The sequence below is a fragment of the Pipistrellus hanaki genome, assembly GCF_964339955.1.
Source record: "Pipistrellus hanaki genome assembly, chromosome: 6".
NCBI classification, from domain to species: Eukaryota; Metazoa; Chordata; class Mammalia; order Chiroptera; family Vespertilionidae; genus Pipistrellus; species Pipistrellus hanaki.
In genome coordinates, this window is record NC_140508.1 from 87,764,575 (window position 1) to 87,787,228 (window position 22,654).

General features: G+C 40.8%; 1 protein-coding gene across 1 annotated transcript in view; it reads right to left on the reverse strand.

Annotated features, from left to right (window-relative positions):
* Positions 1 to 22,654, reverse strand: part of TAF4B (TATA-box binding protein associated factor 4b) — a 50,199-nt gene that overhangs the window by 14,549 nt on the left and 12,996 nt on the right. The window contains exons 7-12 of the mRNA XM_084887057.1: positions 21,752 to 22,342; positions 18,927 to 19,032; positions 17,953 to 18,058; positions 13,221 to 13,390; positions 8,175 to 8,305; positions 454 to 579 (exon numbers count right to left, since the gene is read on the reverse strand). Of these exons, the coding sequence (XP_084743183.1) occupies positions 454 to 579; positions 8,175 to 8,305; positions 13,221 to 13,390; positions 17,953 to 18,058; positions 18,927 to 19,032; positions 21,752 to 22,342 (1,230 nt within the window). The remainder of the gene's footprint in view (positions 1 to 453; positions 580 to 8,174; positions 8,306 to 13,220; positions 13,391 to 17,952; positions 18,059 to 18,926; positions 19,033 to 21,751; positions 22,343 to 22,654) is intronic.

The following is a 22,654-nucleotide window of genomic DNA, read 5'->3' on the forward strand; positions in this document are numbered from 1 at the left end:
ACCAGCACCAGGGGAGAGACAGGCGGAAGTTCGACAAGGGAAGAGGAAATAAATAACAGCGTCATCTCCTCTCTTACCCCCTCTAACCCATTTCTGGAATCCTAGATTGTGTTCCATAAAACCCTAATTACCTTAACTTTACCCACCCCCTGCCTGTCTACCTTCCCAAGTTTCCTCTCTCAACTCCAACGTGCTTGGCACAGGTCAATCACAGCTAAAACACCATGAAAATTGTGTAGACAGTTGTTGGCTGATGCTAGGCATGCAGAAACTGAGAATGAGGCATCTCATTAAACTAAATTGAAGGAAAGCCACTGCACCCACCATCCTGGGAGTGAGAAATTTTATCAAAAGAAGTCCTTGAGAGAAAGCTGAGCCTGTGAAACCAAGACTGCCAGTCGATGGGAACCGTTCTGCCCGCCTCGCCGGCATGCTCACATGGCAGGCGCTCACCTTGGCGGCCTTCAGCAACATCTCTCTTTCCTCCAAGTCCTTCCTCTGCTTCTCCTGCTGATCCAGCTTCTCGAGGAATTTGAGCTGTGACCGGGTATCACTAGACAGGATGTAACTGTCACTCGTCTGGAAATGAAAAGAGTCTTAGGATGGGCCTGGGCAACACACTCACAGAAGGTCTTGTTACAAATCAGCTAATGGCAGGACAGCAATACACTACAGGGCCGCCAATTTTTCAGAGGTAACATTTTCATTTCTGTGAAACAAATGTCACAAAAAAGAACTTTAATTACCCTTAAAATTTGAGAAAGGATTAAGCATTTAAATTGTGAAGAGCTCTCCCAGTAAGCTGCATTGGGAAAGAGTGGAAGAATTAAGCCAAAGAGATCCTAACAAGAAGGAGAAAGCAACAGAGTGTAGCATTTAACTGTAATCTGAATCTTTTTGGTTAAATTACTGCCTATCTGAGCAGATTTTGATATGATTAATTACATCGGAGGCCTGTGAAGGACAAAAACAAAACAATTGCTTCTCTGAAAAGTGGACAAAAGCCGAGACCGGTTTGGCTCAATGGATAGAGCGCCGGCTTGGGGACCAAAGGGTCCCGGGTTCGATTCCGGTCAAGGGCATGTACCTTGGTTGCGGGCATATCTCCAGCAGGGGGTGTGCAAGAGGCAGCTGATCGATGACTCTCTCTCATCTGTCATCGATGTTTCTAACTCTCTATCTCTCTCCCTTCCTCTCTGTACAAAATCAATAAAATATATTTAAAAAAAAAAAAAAAAAGAAAAGTGGACAAAAGATGAAAGTTATCACCCTTGTTTCCATGTTGGATGGCTCTAACCTGGTCACGTGAACACAATTTCCACCACACTAACAGCATGAGAGAAGATGGCGAACATTCAGATCATAAATCCTGTTCTGAGGATTGCCTTAAGCCCGTGGTCGGCAAACTGCAGCTCGAAAGTCACATGCGGCTCTTTGGCCCCTTGAGTGTGGCTCTTCCACAAAATACCTCAGCCCGAGGAAGTCTATTCCGAAGAAGTGGCGTTGGAAGAAAATGTCAATTGTTGTACTGTTGATATTTGGCTCTGTTGACCAATGAGTTTACCGACCATTGAGCTATGCTGTTAGGAGGCAGGACAGTATTGTCTTTGATGGGAAGTAGTGGCTACAGAGGATTGTAAGGGGGGGTAGCAAATGCTGATGATGTTCTGCCCCAAGAGACCCTACCCATACCCGAATTCATGCACCGGGCCTCTAGTACACTTTATAAATGAGAGCCATAACAGCAGCAATTGATCCATAAAATGATAAAATTTATGTTGTTTTATTGATTCTGATATTTCAGAGTATGAAACAATCTAAATACTTCGCTATTTTCTCCATCTGATCCAACGACCTTCCCCCGCCTCTCCAATGCATGGATAAGTGAGCATACTTGTGATGGAGGCCATTTCCCATCAATATGTGAGACACCTGCCTCCATTCGCCTGATTCAGAAGTCAAGCTACAGGAGAGGGACCAGAAGACTGAGTAACTGGAAAACTTAGACATTCAGTCCAAGGCCGCGTCTGACTTGTAAACCATGGGCACACCACTCCCATCTTTGTTTTACCCCGGGCTCATGGCTGATCCCATTGCCTGGACTAAGAGATTGCCTATGTCTGAGATTCTTTCTAAGTTAAATTGTTATTGTTGGTAATTCACTAGATCACAAGAGTATTGCATAGTGTAACTAACAAGGCTGTATTAGTGCTATTTACTTCATGTATAATAACAAAAAGAATTTTCAAGTGCTTTTTATTTTATTTTTTTTAAATATATTTTATTGGTTTTTTACAGAGAGGAAGGGAGAGAGATAGAGAGCTAGAAACGTCGATGAGAGAGAAACATCGACCAGCTGCCTCTTGCACACCCCCTATTGGGGATGTGCCCGCAACTTGGGTACATGCCCTTGACCGGAATCGAACCTGGGACCTTTCAGTCCACAGACCGACGCTCTACCACTGAGCCAAACCGGTTTCGGCTCAAGTGCTTTTTAAGTTAAATAATACAGATAGACTATGGAATACATTATAGGTCAACTATAGAGATATAAACATAATAACCAGTGGTTTCTTAAATACTTCATCTTTATAGTTTCTTGTTCAGATATACTGGAGATAGATTACTTTAAAAAGACAACAATCAGTAAATTAAAAAGGGACAGAGACTTTCTAAACTTTCACCCAATCTCATTCCCATGCTGATACTCCTCTTCTCTCCCGGCTTTGACAGAGCCACCTCTGGCTTCATGAATGATCCCTGCTATCCTCTCCCACACACAAAACAAATGAGTGCTTCTCCTCTCCTTCTCAGTCCCCGACCTCATCGCAACAACAGCACCCCAGTCTCATCCTATTCCTTCCACAGGTTTGTGGCTTAGCAATAAAAATACAAGGACTTAGACCACTGGTTCCCAACGTGGGGGGCAGTTTTGATTTTTAAGGGGGGCAATTCAAGAATGTCTTATTAACCAAATTTTTTGCATTTCTTATGGTTCTAGGTGTCTTATTTATAGTGTGTAAATATATATTATGACATATTTATGCATTTCAGTTCTCTACTATGTTTTGAAACTTTATTTGCTGTTTTTTTTCATGTCACTTCATATATTATCATTTTTTAACAATTTCTTAGTGATGTCTTCCTCAGGACTTCCACTGTCCTTTCATTCTTTTCTTTTTCTCTTTCATGGATGCCATGTTCCTGGGAAGCTTGTTCAGACCAAGTGAATGGTCTTTACAGAGTCCTCCGCATGAATAGAAGTTCACTTTTTTAATAATAAGGATTCTATGTCACAAGGGGAGGGATCAGGATTTTAGAGATGCTTAGGAGGCATGGCTGAAAGAAGGCTGGGAACCACTGACCCAGACAAATGATAACACCATCAGTGAACCCCAGCTAAGGAAAGACCGCAGTCCCTCCATGTCAACTGGACACACTGAAGCCCAGACAGCCACATACATGCAGGGGCTGTCCTCCTTCCGTGGGAAAACACCTGGCAGACACACCAAAGCTTTGTGCCTCATGTCACTTTCTACTTCTTTACTGAAATCTCAGTCTACGGACTGGGACTGAGTAGAGAATTATATCTAATCAGGTAAAAGATTTTATCCAAAGCAGATGGATTTTAAATGGGGGAGTGGGAGGAATGGGATTTTGTTTTTAATAAAAGTAGCTCACTTTTGCCAGGACCGGTTTGGCTCAGTGGATAGAGCATCAGCCTGCGGACTGAAAGGTCCCGGGTTCGATTCCGGTCAAGGGCATGTACCGTGGTTGTGGGCACATACCCAGTAGGGAGTGTGCAGGAGGCGGCTGATCGATGATTCTCTCTCATTGATATTTCTAACTCTCTATCTCTCTCTTCCTCTCTGTGAAAAACCAATAAAATATATTTAAAAAAAAAAAAAGAAGTAGCTCACTTTTGTGAAATTCATGGAGTAAGGACATACAGCGGGCCAAGAAACATATGAAAACATGCTCAAAATCACTAACCATCTGAGCGATGCAAATCAAAATGACAATGCGGTACCATCTCACACCTGTCAGAATGGCTGTCATCAACAAATCAACAAACGACAAGTGCTGGTGAGGATGTGGAAAAAAAGGAACCCTCACGTACTGCTGGTGGGAATGCAGACTGGTGCAGCCACTGCGGAAAACAGTATGAAGTTTCCTGAAACATTTCTTTTTAGATAAATAATGATCTGCCTTAGAGTAAATGAATCTCCACCATGTGCGATCAAATTCTATTTTATGCTCTTTTCAAATAAAAATATGAAAAATGCTGTGCTGGAAAAAAAAAAACAAAAAACAACAGAGTAAAATTTCCCACATTGTACAGATAAAAAAATACATCCTTTCAGGGAAGAACTAAAATGTAAAGACAGGTTCAATTCTCTGACACAAACATTACTGCAACCAAAGCCTACAAAATAAGTATGATGAAAATGTTTTTACTGACTTCAGAGAGAGGGAAAGAGAGCGAAACATAGATGAGAGGGAAACATTGATTGATGGGATCCCTCCTGCATGCCCTCTACTGGGGATCGAGCCCAGAACCCAGGTGTGTGCCCTGACTGAGAATCAAACCATGACCTCCTGGTGCATGGGATGATGCTCAACCACCAGGCCAAAATAATCTTGCAGTGGATCCAAATATAACTAAATGATTATCATTTCTCTCTAAAGGGACATGTGGCTGCCTTTCCAGACGTACAAATTCAGACAGGGGCACTGAGTGTATTAAGGAGTGAGTGTGGAGAGAGGTGACAGGAGAAAGTCAATCAGGACAGGCAGTGAGTGCACAGACAGAAAGCTAAGAACATGTTCACTTTACACCAAGTTATTCAGGGAGGTGCCAGATGAGGGGGATGCTATTCATTTTGCAAAGGGTAACCAAACCCTTGGAACACATGCTACTGACATACAACAGAAGAACTGCATCTGAAGGCTGTACACAATAGAGATCTGGAGACAACTCAGAAGAATAAACTCTACCCGGAGAATTCTACTCCATTCTAAACTGTACATGTTACATTTTGTATAGAAAATGCCCCTCGTAAACAAAAGTGCACCCTGTACCTCTGAACCAACAGGTTGGTGGAGGCAGGAACAGGGGAGAATCCAAGTTTGAAAAATTATGACTCTACATGTACACAGCCCTGGCTCAGTGGTTAGAGTCGGCCTGCCCATTGGAGGGTCATTGGGTTCTATTCAGGGTCAAGAGTAGGGTTGCGCCCTGACAGTTTGGCTCAGTGGACAGAGTGTCAATTCCGGTCAAGGGCATGTACCTTGGTTGCAAGCACATCTCCAGTAGGAGGTCAATGTTTCTCTCTCATCAATGTTTCTAACTATCCCTCTCCATAAAAAAAGTCAATAAAATATATCTTTTTTAAAAAGAGTAGGGTTGCAATTTCCATCCCAACCTCAGTTGGGGCTCATGCAAGAGACAACCAATCGATGTCTCTCTCTCACATGAATGTTGCTCTCTCCTCTTTCCTACACCCCCCTCCCTTCCACTCTTTCTCACTAAAAAAGGAAAAAAAACAACAACAAAGAAACAATCAATGGGGGAAATATCCTCACTTCTTGAGGGAGGAATTTTTTAAATATATACACAAAGCTCTGGCTGATGTGGCTCAGGGGTTTGGAGCATTGTCCCATAAACTGAAAGGTTGTGGGTTCTATTCCCAGTCAGGGTTCAGTCAACAAAGTGCAGAAGGCAGCTGATCAATGTTTCTCTTTCACATCGGTGTTCCTTTTCTCTCTCTCTCTGTCTCTCTCTCTCTCAACCTTCCTCTCACTCTAAAATTAAACATATCTTCGGCTGAGGATGAAAAAGAAAATTAAAGTTGTAAAATACACACACACACATACACACAAGGAATGAGAAGTACACAAACAATAGATCAATTACACAAACAAAAAAGGCAGTAACAGAGGAAATGAGACAGAAAATAGTTAAATAGCCATTCTTCCTTGTCAGTAACTGCTTTAAATGTAAATCGATTAAACTAGCCAATCAAAAGGTAGAGACTGGCAGAATGGATAAAAAAAAACCATAATCCAACTAAATGTGTTTACAAGAGATTCACTTTAGATGAAAGCACATAAAAAGGTTGAAAGTGAAAGATGAAAAAAGATATTCCATGTGAAAAACAACCAAAAGAAAACAGGGGTCGTTATATTAATATCAGGCAAGATAGACTTTCAGTCAAAAATGCTTAAAAGCTACTACATATAGTGACAAAAAGAATCTATTCATCAAGAAAACATACACACCAGGGCCCTTGCACTGAAGGATCGTAGGTTAGATTCCAATCAAGGGCACATACCTGGATTGCAGGTTTAACCCCAGGTCCCAGTTGGGGTGCATACCAATTGGTGTGTGTGTGTGTCTCCCGCTCTTTCCCTTATATAGTTCAATAATACCCGAATTCTTCAATTCATCACTTTGAATAATGGGTAGACTATCCAGACATAAGATCAATCAGGAAAACGGAACACAATAAATTAACTAGATCTAGCAGACTGGCACAAACACTCCACCAGCAACAGCAGAACTTACACTTCTCCAGGGCACATGGAACTCTCCAAGACAGACCATAAGCTAAGGCCACAAAACAAGTCTCAATAAACTAAATGATTAAATCACACAAAGAATCTTCTCTGACCTAAAAATGAAGCTGAAAATTAAGAATAGAAGGAAAATGGAAATTTCATAAAAATGTGGAAATTAAACAAACTTTAAAACACCTGTTAAAAATTGTCACTCTTAACCAATGAATGAATCAAAGAAATTTCAATGGAAATTAGAAAATAAAATGGAATGTAAACAAAAACACAATGTATCAAAACTTATTTATGTAGTAAAGCACTGCTCTGAGGGAAATTTATAGCAGTAGATGCCTCCATTTAAAAAGAAAAATCTTATATACCAGTAATTTGCTTTTACAACTTAAAGAACTAAAATAAAAATTAAAGTAGGATCATTACTGATCATACAGAAATAAAAAGGATGGTAAGAGAATACTGAATAATTAATGCCCTAGAACACATGTGTCAAACACAAGGTCCGCGGGCCAAATCCAGCCTGCCAGGCCTTGCAATGTGGCCCGCACCTCGCTGTCATCACTGCACTCCGCTGTCAGTTTATGACATTGTCAGTTTATGACTGTTCAGTAAACCATTCGGCCTGCGATTTAGGCTGGATTTTAGATTTTGGCCCCTTCTCTGATTAAGTTCGACACCCCTACCCTAGAAGAAACAAAGTCTAGAAACATACCCAAGAAATACTGATACTGGGTACTTTAAAGCTTCTTCTTCTTCCCATCACATATTTGCAAGTCAGTCCAACAAATTCTGGCAAAGATTTATAGCAGTAAGGGCCTCAGCAATGATATAAATAGCCCTGCCCAGGTTCCCAATGAAGCAGAAAGGAGAGAAAACATGAGTCCTCCTGGGATGTGCCAGTGACCACGCTGCACTAGCGTCCTGGGAACCTATGGCGCGGAAAGCATCCCATGACCTTTCTTGCGAACTCAAACCCCATGAGACTGCCACACCCCATGTTGTACAAAACCTCGGTTCTCGGTATTGGGGAGAAAGCTTTATCTTTATCCTTTTTCTTTTTCATCTTTCACCTCTCTCCTCCAACACCGTAATTCAATAGATCAAGGGCTTTCATCTTGATGGTGGCAAGTGATCCAGTTCACACCATAGGGACACAGAGGCTATCCTTGCCTGCAACTGTTTCAGACATGAAAGCAGTCGAACCGAGAAAGAGTGGCACGTATTAGCACAAGGCAATGATCTGTGACTGAGAGGAACAGGAGTGTGAGCAGAGCAGACCACTGAAGAGAAGAGAGCTCCAGCGCTCGGTTCTCACACGTCTCCTCCCCATCACAAGCCTGGGGGGAGGAGCCGCGGGCAGAGCAGATGCCCATTTCAATTTACACCGAAGCTTCTGCCCTCTTAAACTCTATTTTAAATGTTGTTTGTCAGGCAGGCGAATTAGGAAGGCAAACTAGGAATGCGATTTTGATGTTCTACCAACATAAAACATGTCTCACTCATTTTCTTTAAAAAGATACTTAGAATACAAATCCTTACCAGAGACTGCTCTGGACATGACAAATGGAGAGAAGAACGTGACTCCTCCACGATCTCCTTACCTTGTAGGCCGTCATCCGGTGCCGAGCAATAGTGGTCAGCTTCTCCAGGAGGCCTCGCAGCCGCTCCTGTGTTGCGTGGGAGATCAAATTCACGGCCTCAGAGCTCAGCTCCGTAACGTCATGCTTTTTACCTGTGCAAGCAGAAGAAACCCAGGATGTGTTTTGGTGGAGGCTGATAATTGAAATAATTAGCACAGCAGGCATTCTGTTCCCCCTGGAAGTCAGGCCCATTATGAATAAAGGTTTGGAGATTATGATTTTCCTGGTAAAGTCACAACTTCAAAGACCTTAGACTTTATATTAATAAAACCCAGCCCGAAGCCTCAGAAAATATAGCCATTGTTTCCCTGAGCCTCTAGGATCATTCTCCTGCAAGGTCACTTATAGGACAAAGTTAATAAGAACACAAACCAAGCCCAGGACTCAGGGAGGAAAATGCTCACTGCAGAAATGAGTGCTGTATTCTGATAATTTTAATAATGAAAAAAAAATAGAAAATTACACTTAGTCCTATTGACACTGCTAACCATTCTGGCCTCTCAAAGAATTCAGGTTGTGGATTTCTGTTAATGCCTTGTCTACAGACATGCCTGTACTCCTTGGTCCATTACCAATCATGCTGGCATTCAAACTGGGCTCAAAGTCTCCCCATTTCATCCATCCATTTGAGTCACTTCTCTTTCACTTCCTCTGAAACCAGACTTTCAGTGTTCCTCTTACTACCTAGAAACTTTTAGGAAAACATACCCAAAGGCAAAAGTTCATTTACAAGTCAACCTTATCACTATTTAAATAGTAATTCTCCAGCTTGGTGAAACCACCTGTATCAGCAGAGACCTAAATCTAAAGATATAGGTAATTAGGTAGTGGAATTTAAGTGAGCTTTAAATAGTGCTGCTGTGTTTGTTTTTTTAATCCTCTCCAGAGGGAATTTTTTTCCTCATTGATTTTTAGAGAGAATGGAAGGGAGGAGGGGAGAGGGGGAGAGGAAAAAAGAGAGAGGGAGAGAGGAAAAAAGAAAGAGATACAATTGCTTCCCACACACACCCGAACCTGGGCTGGGGATCAAGCCTGCAATAGAGGTCGGACTTGAACCCACGACCCTTCAGTCCTAGGGCAACACTCCAACCACTGAGCCAAACCAGCCAGGGCTATTGTGTTTGTTTCTAACATATGCCTAAACACAGAAATTTTAAAATATTAATTTGATTTTGCACTCTATCAGAAGTATACTTATATACTCATCACAGTGTGAATGGAGTACAGTAAAAACAAACTTTAATTAAAAGCCAACAAATCTTAAATGCATTCTTTGACATTATTCCATAATAATTGTTATACTTCATTTCAAAACGTGGACTATAGTAAGCCAGGCAGGAAGATTTTAACAATGACCCAGCGGGAGCACCGGAGGCCACGGACTCCGTCTGCAGGAGTCTGTGAGCGCGCATGGGCACTACTGGCAAAGCTTCCCTCCCGTTACAGAACTGGACGGACCAGCAGTTATCATGGAGATTAAATGGCGGCAGGCATGCCCGAGGAATACAGCAGGGGCTGGTCCCTGAATGAACCTGTGATGGATGACATGTGTGGGAAAGAACAATACTGGAGTGGTGGTCAGACGGGGACACAGTGTCATCATGTTAGAAGCCTTGGAACGAGTACAAAGAATGGCTGTACCTGAAACCGGTTTGGCTCAGTGGATAGTGTTGGACTGTGGACTGAAAGGTCCCAGGGTTTGATTCCGGTCAAGGGCATGTACCTTGGTTGCAGACACATCCCCAGTAGGACCTTGGTTGCAGACACATCCCCAGTAGGAGGTGTGCAAGAGGCAGCTGATCGATGTTTCTCTCTCATCAGTGTTTCTAACTCTCTATCCCTCTCCCTTCCTCTCTGTAAAAAAATCAATAAAATATATATTTAAAAAAAAAAAAAAAAAGAATGGTTGTAAAGGGGAGCTATGGGGGGAAAGAGGAACATCTGTAATAATCTGAACAATAAAGATTAAAGAAGAAGAAGAATGGCTGTAGTCACCAGAGAAATCAACTGCTTCCACATGTTCCCTCTCCAAGCACCTGCTTGACTACAATACAAGAGTCCTGTCCATGTTCACAATGAACTTTTGTTAAATAAACTTTTGTACTAATCAAAAAAAATTAGCCAGCTTCTCCTAAGGCAAACCTTCAAAATGTACGTCATTACTTTTTAACAAAACTGAATTCATCACCGACTTTAGATTCAAGAGGGGAAAACACTCCACAAGGTCAAATCTACCAAAACCATCAGCATAAACAGGTAGGGACCTTCTACAGAGGGAAAGGACAACTTCAACACAGCCCAGTGGTTAACATTCCACTACACAGGGAGACAGACAGGGGAGACACGCCAGCTCATGCTTAAATTAAGACAATGAACATTTTTAAATATTTAGTTTGGAAGGGGATTTTTGAAATAACTTTACATGTATTTACAAAACAAATAAGTCATCCTATTAGAAAGATCGTATTTTTCAAATATTAAAATAAACAAGGCTGGATTTGTAAACAATTTCAGGATTTCGTGAACAATCAAATGTATAAATATCTTTACTAAACCTATTTTAAAAATGACGAAGTTAATACGATCAGAAAATCCCCACTATGAAATAAAACACTTTGTTAAAGTCAACATAATTGATGAAGAGAGCTAGTTGGCGCTTGCAAGCTTGCTCTGTGACTTACAGATGTCTGTGTGCGTTAGCTTATGTAATTACCAAGAAGAGAAAGCACTGGCATGCTTCCTCTAACATATTTAAGTAGAAAATCTTCTTCCAAATTTTTTGGGGATACATCTATATTTTCTGTTACTAAGGAATGATCTTAAGAGTTTTTAACCTGTTCAGTAAAAAGGAAACTACTAGAAATGGACAACATTCCCAAAAATGACATAACTCCATTCACTTTATGGTTATTTTTTTTAAAAGCTTAGAAAAATTCAGAAGTAAGAAGTTTTGCAATTTCTCATCCTGTTAAATGACAAGTTTGTGCTTCATCAAGAACTAGAAATACCAATAATTGTCCCTAAAATTTTCCTTGAAAACAGAGGGTTCACACTGAATGTGGTCTCTATTTAGTTTGCGTATAAAATTGGATGGGAATACAATTGTGCCTATTGCTTACACACTGCCTAAGCTGCTTTGGAAATAACAGCAGAGGGAGCAGCTGGGACACAGACCACAGGGCCCACAAAGTGGCAAATATTTATTCTCTGGCCCTTACAGAAAACAACCGTCCAACCCTGTCCAAAAAGATCTAAAAAATGCTCTTTCAATGCTAAAAATTTTATAATCAAGGTCCAAATCAAGCTAGAAATGAAATATGTAAGAAGGGCAAGGAATTGACAAAATTATCTACTCATATGCTACCAAAGCTTCAGATAATTATATGGCTACAAATACCAGGAGATTTCCCAAGCTGTCACAGAAAAATAGTGCTTTGGCTTGTTCCAAAATTAAAGAGCTGGCTCCTGTGCAGTACAGAATGTATATGGAAAGAAAACTTGAGAGAGAGAGAAAGAGACAGAGACAGAGACAGAGACAGAGAGAGACACGGAGGGAGAAAGAGAGAGAGATGTGTCTTCAGACTACTTGCACATGCTAGCTTTTCATGATAAAAGGAAGAGGATATGTACCAACTCAAATCAGAGATAAAAAAGTATAATAGCACAGCATAGGCGCTCAAACATTTGAATATTTTGCAAAGTAAAAGTAAAATATGTGAGAGTGATGCACTTTATAGTCCTTAAGTATACCGTGGGGATATAAAAATCAGAAACATCCTATTTCCGTTAGACCTTCCATATAAAATGCGAAGACCCCTGCTCAAGGACACTCAAAGGCCTAGCACTGGCCCCAAATTCAACGCGGGTGAAGGAGGAGACCTGGGGTCCAGCAAGCCCCGGTCAGGACGCAAGAAACAGGGAGGTCTTTTAAAGCAAGGGAGGTTTGAATTTCAGGGTTTAAGATAAGAAAAAGGGGAATTACTCTCAATAGCTATTGCTTTATTTCATAAACACAAACTTGTAACCTAAGTATACATAAGTACATATAAATGCCTTATGGCCAGCCAAGGAAGAAACAGGACAGAAAAAAGTTTATTTTATGTATACTAGAGACCCGATGCACAAATCTGTGCACCAGTGGGGTCCCTCAGCCTGGCCTGGCCTGCACCCTCCCGTAATCCGGGACCCCTCAGGGTTTGGGCTCGATCCCCGCAGGGCACCGGGAGAACTCACCACACACAGGGCCTCTAGTATGGATGTAAGATCTTTGGTCAATCTCTTCCCACCCTCCCCCCTCCTCCCTGCCCTCTGAGATTCATCAGTCTGTTTCATGAATCCATGCCTGTGGCTTCCACTCCTGTGTTTAACATCTGCCCCCTAGTAGTCAGTGCGAGTCAGAGCTACCAGACAGTGGCGGGTTGTTTAGGCTTCTATCATATAATAATAAAAGTAATAGCAGTGACCAGTTTGGCTCAGTGGATAGAGTGTCAGCCTGCAGACTGAAGGGTCCCAGGTTCGATTCCAGTCAAGGGCATATACCTTGGTTGTGGGCACATCCCCAGGGGGGGGTGTGCAGGAGGCAGTTGATTGATGTTTCTCTCATTGATGTTTCTAACTCTCTATCCCTCTCCCTTCCTCTCTGTAAAAAAATCAATAATATATATGTATATATATATATATATATTTGAAAATAATAAAAGTAGTATACAAATTGACCTAACGGCTGAACAGTGGAATGACCATCCGCACAACCTTCCGGATGAAGCCGGGGCTGCCGGGGCCAAGACATGCATCAGGCCTCTAGTATATAGATATTCATATAAAAATATTTAAAAATATGAATAAAATATTAACTTCTATTTTTAAAATAAAATACTTCTTTCTATAGCTCTCATAAAATCTATGTCAGCCTCAGGGTTCAAGGAAGACCAACCAAGGCCATTTCCTAATATCACTGTCCCTGGAAGGAGCAATCCTGTGAGGCCAACATCATAAGCTGGTACTTACCAATGTCTAAAATCCTCTTCTGTAGAGCTCCAACGAAGAGGAATGGCTCATCTTTACACGACTGAATGAGTGTGCCAACCAGTTCAGAGTTTGTTGCTAAGATGCAGGCGTTTTCCTCATTGAGGTTGACCCCAGCCATGAAAGTCACATCATTGATGTCATCTTCATCTCTAATAGGAAAGAAGATACAGCTCTGAGATAGTTGCAATGGTGGTGCTTATATGTATGAATGATCTAAGAGATATCAAAAGACACGATTTTACTCAATTCATCTGAGCCAGAGAACTGAAGTATGGTGTCCTGTAAGCCTTTAAAAGTAACTGGTAATACTGCCCACTGTGTACATTTACTATCAGAAAAATAACCCAAAGCCACTTTGTCTTCCAGTGCCCTCTCCTGCTCTTGTTTAGTAAGTGAGCTGCATCAAGAGGGATTAGGAACTTACACCACATTATCTACACCCCCCTGCCACACAATGAAAGACAGACTTCTCTGTTTTCGTCCAAGATGATGAGAAGCCCCCAAGTTCCCCAGTGCACTCCCCGGTCCACTGCGGGCAGCAGACATGGCCCAGTCCTCAGAAGTCTGTGCCCACATCACACCCTGGAGAAGAGGCTTTCTTGCCTAGCTATTCTGAAACCAAATGGTTAAGACACACTATTAATAACACAACAGCAAAACAATGAATTACATTTGAAGCAAGGTAGAACATGTGGTAGTCTACACTAGAGAATCTGATTCCTGCAATATGAAAAAATGGACATTAAAGTTGGAGTAATACTATCTATGCAAATAACATGTAACCATCCTATATTATTTTCTCAAAGTGGCTTCCAAAGAAAAGTTCCAAAAATCACATTAAACTCCTAGCTGTTCAAAGACCTCCACTAACAGAAGTAATATGTATGCATTATTCATCCATAAATATTTTATTACTTCTCTCTAAAATATAAAGACTATAAAAATGCTTAACCATAAAGCAGAATCACATTTTCCAAAAATCAACAATAACTCCTAAATTATCATAAAATAGCCAGTTTAAACAGGCCTAACTAGACAGACATACAGAAGTAGTATATTTGTCACTTCTATAATAATTCTGAAACAGTAAGGGTAAAACATGGTTCTCTGGCACCCTCTGGTGTTTAAGAATGATATTGCTATGGTTACTCATTCAGGTACTTCTAAGTGGAAAAAATCACAAACCAAAAAATTTTCAGTTAAGCAAGTAGTTGTGAAAAATAGGCAGATATCACTGTTATTACACCTCATCCAGTTAAGTCAAGACAAGATTTAATGCCACAAGGATACTTACTTCTTACCAATAAGAGCCAACATTTCAACAATAACTAAAGTGATATTGATATTAAACATCCAAGGAAGCAAACTTAAATATAAAGACATCACTCTAAGCTAAACCTTAGTAGGGGGCGTACAGGAGGCAGTCATACAACCACATATGACTCAAATTACTGCAAAAAAATATATAATGGAAAACTGTAGCTTAGTGCAAAAATAGAAGATATCGACGTTTAAACTGAACTCAGAAGGACCAGGCCACGCGAAGACGAGGAGACAGAGTCAGGGCCTATCACATCTAGAATATAGCGGGACACAGCTCATGGAGAACAGAGCAAATGCAAACCAGGAGCCATTACACCCACCACGGTCCCCCTACTTCCCCTTTACCCGACGAGACTCTCTTCTGTCCTGCTTACGCCTCTGCTTTTTAGTTTTCTGTTATCTACAGCCTCCTTGGATTCTAACATCTATACCTAGAATTCATAAAATAGTCAATTCTCCCCCAAATTAACCTAATCACATCATCTCACTACAAGATTTTCATAGAACTGTCCTGTTTCTAAAATTCACGTGCAATAGAAAAATAACAAAGAAAAATCAACGTATCTTTGATTTAAAAAGGGATAAAGCGAAAAATCATGCTCTATCAGATATAAAAACAAATACTGAAGTGGTAATTGAAAATGCAAAAATATGAACAGACATAAAACAAAAACCAGAGCTAAAATGAAATTTTATAGATGTAGCTTTGTATGCATGAGGATTTACTGTAAGATAAAGATTGCATTTCAAATTAGAAAGGTAAGAATGATGAATTCTTCAGAACCACTTTTGAGAGGAACAATTCAATTGGCAAAAATTCGTAATTTCCCTCATCCAGAACAAACCCTCTTATGAGCCAGTATTTGAATAGGATTCATAAGCTAAAGCCATTTTTTTGTAGAAAGGATGTTTACACTTCAGAACATAAACTGCAAAATGGGAATGACTGAGTCAGTTACAAAGAATTTGTAGCATGAGACGTTTACAAAGATAAGATAAAAAGGTATGTGTGCATATGTGAGGTGTGTGCAGATATCTTGAAAAAAATACAGGCTCACATCACCATGAGCTGTGGACAGGGAAGGATTTCTTAGAATAGGTGAAATTCAAAAGCCACATAGGAATCCAATATTATGACAAAACCAAGCCTTCATATAACAAAAGACACGAGAAACAGTGACAAGGTAAGCCAAAGAGTAAATATTTACAACATGTACAACAAGTAATTACATACTCACATATGTATATAAACCTGAAAACAGTAAGAACTCAGCAGAGAAGTGAGCACAAGTAATAAGCTGGAAATTTCACAAAGAAAATAGTAATGGTGACACTTTTGCCTCAGGCAGTCAGTGGACTAGATTTACTAAGGAGAAATTACATGACATTAACACTAGACCAGCATACGACATTTTCATTCCCGCGTCCTGTGCACAGAAGTTGTCAAAAGGTGTCAGTAAAAATAAGCAGTTGCACGCTATAAAGATAGCACTGCCTCGCGAGAACACCTGTGGCCAGCACCAGCTCCTGGGCCTCCGCTCAAGGGGAGAAACAGTCTCTAAGTCAGGTTCCCTAGAAGAGGCTCACGTGGTCCCAAGTCAATGGTCAGCCCCGATTGCTGAAGAAACGGCCATCAATCCTCCCTGCAGTACAGCAACCTGGATTTGGGCCTCAGGGTCAATCTAATTTACATAGCCAATAAGGTTCTAAATTCAACAATTACATTTTTCACTTCTCAAGGTCTTATTTGGTTCTTTTTCAAATGTTTGTATTCATTGCTTAATAGGTAATTATTACTTGCTCATTTTTGTGACTCCACATTTTATTTTTAATCATTTTATAATAGTTTTTAATACTGAATATTTGATCATCCAATGTTGAAGTCACTGGAGTTCCAAAAGTGTTGCTCTTTCCCTGTAGTTTAAAGCAGGGTTAACACCCTAGTAAGTTTAGCTCAATGGGTAGAGAGAGGACTGAAGGGTCCCAGGTTTGATTCCAGCCAAGAGCACATGCCCACGTTGCAGCTGTTATAGCTACAACCTCACTACGAGTGTGTAGGAGGTAGCCACTCAACGATTCTCTCATCACTGATGTTTCTATCTCTCTCCCCCTCTCCCTTCCTCTCAGAAATCAATAAGAAATGTTTAATTTAAAAAAGGGTAACTTTTCTAAATATGATTTATCTGTGAAAGTGAACACATACATGGATAGCAGAATACAACAGAAAGACATTTTTAAACTGCTGAAAAGAGAGAGAAAAAAGGCAACCCAAAATTCTTATCTTACTCCTGATCACATCATCTATATAAATAACCTAAAATAATCTAACTTGGAGAACAACTGGAACTCTCATTATTGCTGGTGGGAATATAAAATGGTACAGTCTTTTTGGTAAACAGTTTAATAGTTTCTTAAATACAGATGCACTGGACTTAAGCCCCAGGAAGTTGAAATATTTTAAGTCGTAAACGCATTTAAAACAGCGAGCCTATGGTACCTACCAGCTAAGCCTCGCACCTCACACAGGGTCGGAACACTCACATTACAGTGGGGAAAATCACCTCGCTGCCATGCCCCGCACCCTGGGAGAAGCTGCCCACTCCACTCCCTGCCAGAGCTGTACGGCATTCTGCTAGCCCAGGAAACAGCAGCAATTCCAGATTCCAAGTACTGTTTCTGCTGAATGCATAGTTTTCAAGCCACCATAAAGTCAAAAAATCATTAAGTTGAATTGTAGTAAATCCGGTAAATCTGGAGTTAAATACACACTGATGTAATGACCCAGCCATTATATCCCACATATTTACTAGAGAGAAATGATAAACTATGTTCATACAAAAACCTGTACATAAATATTTATAGTGGCGTCATATATAATTGTTAAAAACTGCAAACAACCCAATGTTCATCAACAAGAATTTACATTCATACAACAAATACTTCTCCCCCATGCAAAGAACAATTTTCTAATATTCATAATGACATAGGATATGAACGTCAAAAACATACTGAGTGAAAAATTTCAGATGCAAAGAGCAGATAATGTAATTTTTCATTTATGTTTAGTTTAAGAATAGATAAAAATGACCCATGGTGATAGATATAAAGATAGTGGTTATAGGAGGCCAGGGTTAGGATATTGATTTTAAAGGAGCATAAAAGCATCTTGATCTGGATTATGATTAACACAGTATATGTTTGTCAAAATTCATTAAGATGTACACTAAAAAATCTGTGTACTTATTGGTTTATAAATTATACTCAAAGTTATGTTATATTTTTTAAATGCACAAATATGTATTTATTAAAAGTACTGTCATCTCTTTTCTTTTTTAAAAAATATTACTTCCTTAAACCAAATCAACTTTTAACTATATATGTTCTTTACCTCAAGGATGTCAGTCCATTCTCCTTGGTTTTATCTTTCTGAATAGAAGATACTTGAAGAGACAGGATTTTATTTCCTGGCAGGATAGTTTGTTTTAGAATGGAAGCTACAAAAACAAAGAAAGAAAAAATTATGCTTTTAAATAGGCAATCATGCCACATAATAAAAAATTCAGAACAGCTTTTAATAACAAAGAATAATCAAAGAAAATCTCAAACTGCCTAAAACTATGTTTAAATAGAATCATTCACTAAAATCAAGACCTCCAGCCAGATTACCAGCACTATAAAAATAGTATGCAAAAAACAAACAAACAAAAAAATAGTATGCAGCCGAAACTGGTTTGGCTCAGTGGATAGAGCGTCAGTGTACGGACTGAAAGGTCCCAGGTTTGCTTCTGGTCAAGGGCATGTACATTGGTTGCGGACACATCCCCATTATGGGATGTGCAGGAGGCAGCTGGTCGATGTTTCTCTCTCATCGAGATGTTTCTAGTTCTCTATCCCTCTCCCTTCCTCTCTGTAAAAAAATCAATAAAATATATTTTAAAAAATAGTAGGCACAAAAAGTAACAGAAACATATTAATGATATATCATTTCTATGGTAGATTTTAAAAAACAATAAAACCTCTAAATTTTGTGCACAAGACTGACAAAGAAAGAAGCACATCTTAAAAAGAAAAGGCTACATAAAACTTTTTAAGTCAAAAAAGTACTTATAGACCACTGGACTGTTGTACCTGATTACAAATACTGTGAATAGTTGTTTCTTTTATTCTAAAACAACAAACACCCTTACAAAGTGGCTCTGCATATACAAAAATGTACCACCATTATCTTCCAGTCGTCTCTCTTAGGTCTCAACATAAAAGACCACGTCTCTCGTCTCTTAAGAGACCATTAAGAGAGAGTACTAAACCCCCTCCTGTTTCACACCCAGTGTGGTGGGCCCGAGTCTGGCTGGAGTGGCTTACCGGAAGCTACCGCAGTGGTCACTGGCATCTTCTGAAGGGTCAGTGCTGAGGAAGGGAGAGGTGCGCCCACTTGTTGTGTAAGGCCCCCTGCCGGCTGCTGGACGACCTGAAACAATGAGAACCATCATTACAGTCAGTAAGGCAAACCTGCTTCAGGTATAACAAGAGGACAGCCACCTGTGCTCACCCAGCAGTCAATATACCTTAATCATAACAATATACCTTAATCATACTTAAATCTTAATCTGTATGTAGCAGAATTATCCTGTTCAAACTGAAAAATATGACTATCTCACACATTATATTTCTTAAAGTGGAGCTCAAATTTACATTACATATTGCCCAATTTAAACCTCCATATATACCATATTTTCACTTTTTAACTTTTATCATGGAAAATTTCAAATATATACAAAGGCAGAAGAGACAATAAGATGAAACTACCTCCACCATTTATTACCCAGCTTCAATGATGATTAATTCGTTACCAACCTTGTTTCCTGTATATTTCCACCCACTTCACTACCACCCCCAATTATTTTAGAGCACCCCCAGATATAACTTTAATCTATCTACTAGAGGCCCAGTGTACGGATTCATGCACCAGTGGGGTCCCTCGGCCTGGCCTGCAGGATTGGGTCGAAACCGGCTCTCCGACATCCCCCGAAGGGTCCCAGATTGCTAAAGGGTGCAGGCTAGTCTGAGGGAACCCACTGGTGCATGATTGGGGCAGGGGAGAGATGCAGGGGAGGCTGGCCAGCTGGGGAGGGACCACTGGAAGACTCCAGGGCATATCTGGCCCATCTCACTCAGTCCAGATTGGCTGGATGTTCCCAGCAAGCTAACCTACCAGTTGGAGCATCTGCCCCCTGGTGGTCAGTGCACATAAAAGAGAAAGAGCTATTGAGTGGCCTTAGCATATCATTAGCATATTACACTTTGATGCTTTGCTTGGTTGAACAGCCAACCAGTCGACTGGACATTTAGCATGTTAGGCTTTTATGATATAGGATAAGTATTTCAAAATACTAGTAGATCTCCAAAAGATAAGGACTTTTAATGGGCCGTTTTTAAAAAATACTACCTGGAAAATGACAATGCTATAGACATCCTCCAAAATAAACAGTTCAAGAAATCCAGAGGGTGAGTGTTGGGGACAAAGAAAGCAAATTTATTTATTTTGCTTATTTTTAGCTTCAAAGAAGAAAAAAAGTACAATAGCAGAAGTTCCTTTTTCATTTTTCTACCTCAAAGAAGAAAAACAGTCAGCATGTATTTGAGCCAGTTACTGACAGTGAACTATTTGTAAGTCTTAAAATTCATTATTGGTTAATATAAATGTGCCAGGAAACAGACTTCTGAACAGAATTTGGGAGTACAATTTATTCTGTATTTTAATTTCTTTTATAAATAAAATATAAAATCTAGTGAGCATCAATCACTAAATAAAAACTCAAAATACGAACTAATGCCCCTAGAGAAGAAATACAAAATTAGAATAATTCAACTGCCATCGTTCTGAGAAGAGACTCTTGAAAGAAAAAACCTCTTAAAAGCAATGATTTATTTTAGCAAGTTGAGATCATACTTACCCTACACCAGAGGCCCAGGGCATGAAATTCATGCACTGGAGGGGGGAGTCCCTCAGCCCGGCCTGCACACTCTCACAGTCCGGGACCCCTCGGGGGACCCAATGCTGGTTGTAATACCTTGTGCAGAACCAGATTGGGAAGGTGAGTCTCAGTGGCAACCTGCATCTGGTGTTGTGCATGGCCCGGCCTACAGACCAATCAGGGTCAAGTTCATGCCAGTGGCAGGAGGCAAAGGTGTCAGTTCAAATATATGTGCACGCACACACACACACACACACACAGAATAAATGATGATATGAGATATTTATATGTATCCCCAAATTTGAGCCGGGACACACAATCTTGGTCCCCATCATTGCTCATCATAACAACCATGAAACTTGGGGCAGCATTAGCATTCTCCTACACATTTGTAGCAAAAGTAAAATCATGAGTGAAAATAAATAAGAGATTTATATATAAATATATATATGTGTGTGTGTGTGTGTGTGTGTGTGTGTGTGTATGCATATATATAGATAGAGAGCAAGAGCGAGCGAGAGCAAGAGCGAGAGCGAGAGCGAGAGAGCAGGAGGCAACCAATCAATGTGCCTCTCTCACATCAATGTCTCTCTCTCTCTCTCTCTCTCATTCTCTCCCACCCCCCACCCACTCTCCCAAAAAAATCAACGGAAAAAAATATCCTCAAGTGAGGATTAGAAAAAAATAAAAAACAAAGACTTTTCCTTGAGGGATACACAATATGTAGAAGTGTAATGTCATGATTTCCATCTCTCAAATGGTCCAGGAAAAAAAATGTGTGTGTGTGGCCCTAGCCAGCTTGGCTCAATGGATAGAGCATCGACTTGTGGACTGAAGGGTCCCGAGTTCGATTCTGGTCAAGGGCACATGCGTGGGTTTTGGGCTTGATCCCCCATAGGGGCTGTGCAGGAAGCAGCTGATGAATTATTCTCTCTCATCACTGATGTTTCTCTCTCCCTCTCCTTCTCCTTTACTCTCTGAAATCAATGAAAGACATATATTGTTTTTTAAAAAATTTTTAAATGTGTGTGTGTGTTTTGTAGTATGCCAGCAGAGCAAGGGAGAACAAAGAAAATGTGGTAAAACATTAACAACTGGTCAAACGTGGCCCAGGGTACACAGGGGCTCACTGTAATTACTAGTCTTGTCAATTCTCTGAATGGCTGAAAATTTCAAAATAAGGAAGTGAGGCAGGAAAGAAACGTTACTCACTAGCTGCTTGACTTTCACTGCCTGTGGGAGAGCAGCCGATTGGGGAAGGATGGGACCTGGCGGTGCGAGTGTGATCTGGACTGGAGCGCTAACGACAGGCTTCTCAGAGGCGGTCCCCGCAGCAGTAACGACCGTTCTCACAGACACCGCCGGAAGACAAAGGGCAGGTGAAGGTTCTCCCACAGTTACTGGCGGGAGGGCCAGCGTCACGCCAGCTCCGCAGACCCCAGGCTTTTCAGGTGGAAGCGAGACGGCCGTCACTGTGCTCTGGGCAGTCGCCACAAGCGGCTTTGGAGTCGGCAGCATGACGGTTCCAGCTGCTGCTCCTCCTGCTGCGGCAGCTGGACCCGCAGAATGAACTGCCACACCTCCAGCTTTGGCTCCCGCTGGGCCACCCAAGGAACTCAGGCTCGGTACCGACACCGTTCTGGGTGTGGCTGCTCCAGACACGCCGAGGGCCTTTTGGGCCGGGACAGAGGAGTCTGTCGCTGTCACCACAGCGGCGCCGGCCTCCCCGGGGGGCTGCTGAACACACTGCTGGATGAAGCTCTGGGAGCTGGGCAGGAGCTGTCGCAAGGCACTCACACTTTTCTAGACACAGGGAGAGAAAACACCCATCACTACGGAGACCAGTGACAGTAAAATAAAAACACTTTGCACTTCACATCTTTACAACAGAAAATAATCCAAGAAGTACACCAACTTTTCATTTGAGGAAATCTGACAGCACTAGTTTATGTCAGGCAACATCCAACATTCAATTTATTTCAAACAAAAAGTGCTTTATTTTTCAATATGAAATGATTACGTCTAAGTCTTAAACTTTTGAATACTGAACATCAATTTTTATTCTGCCAATCCAGACTCTTATTGTCAAAGTTACTATTCTCCATCAAAATCCTG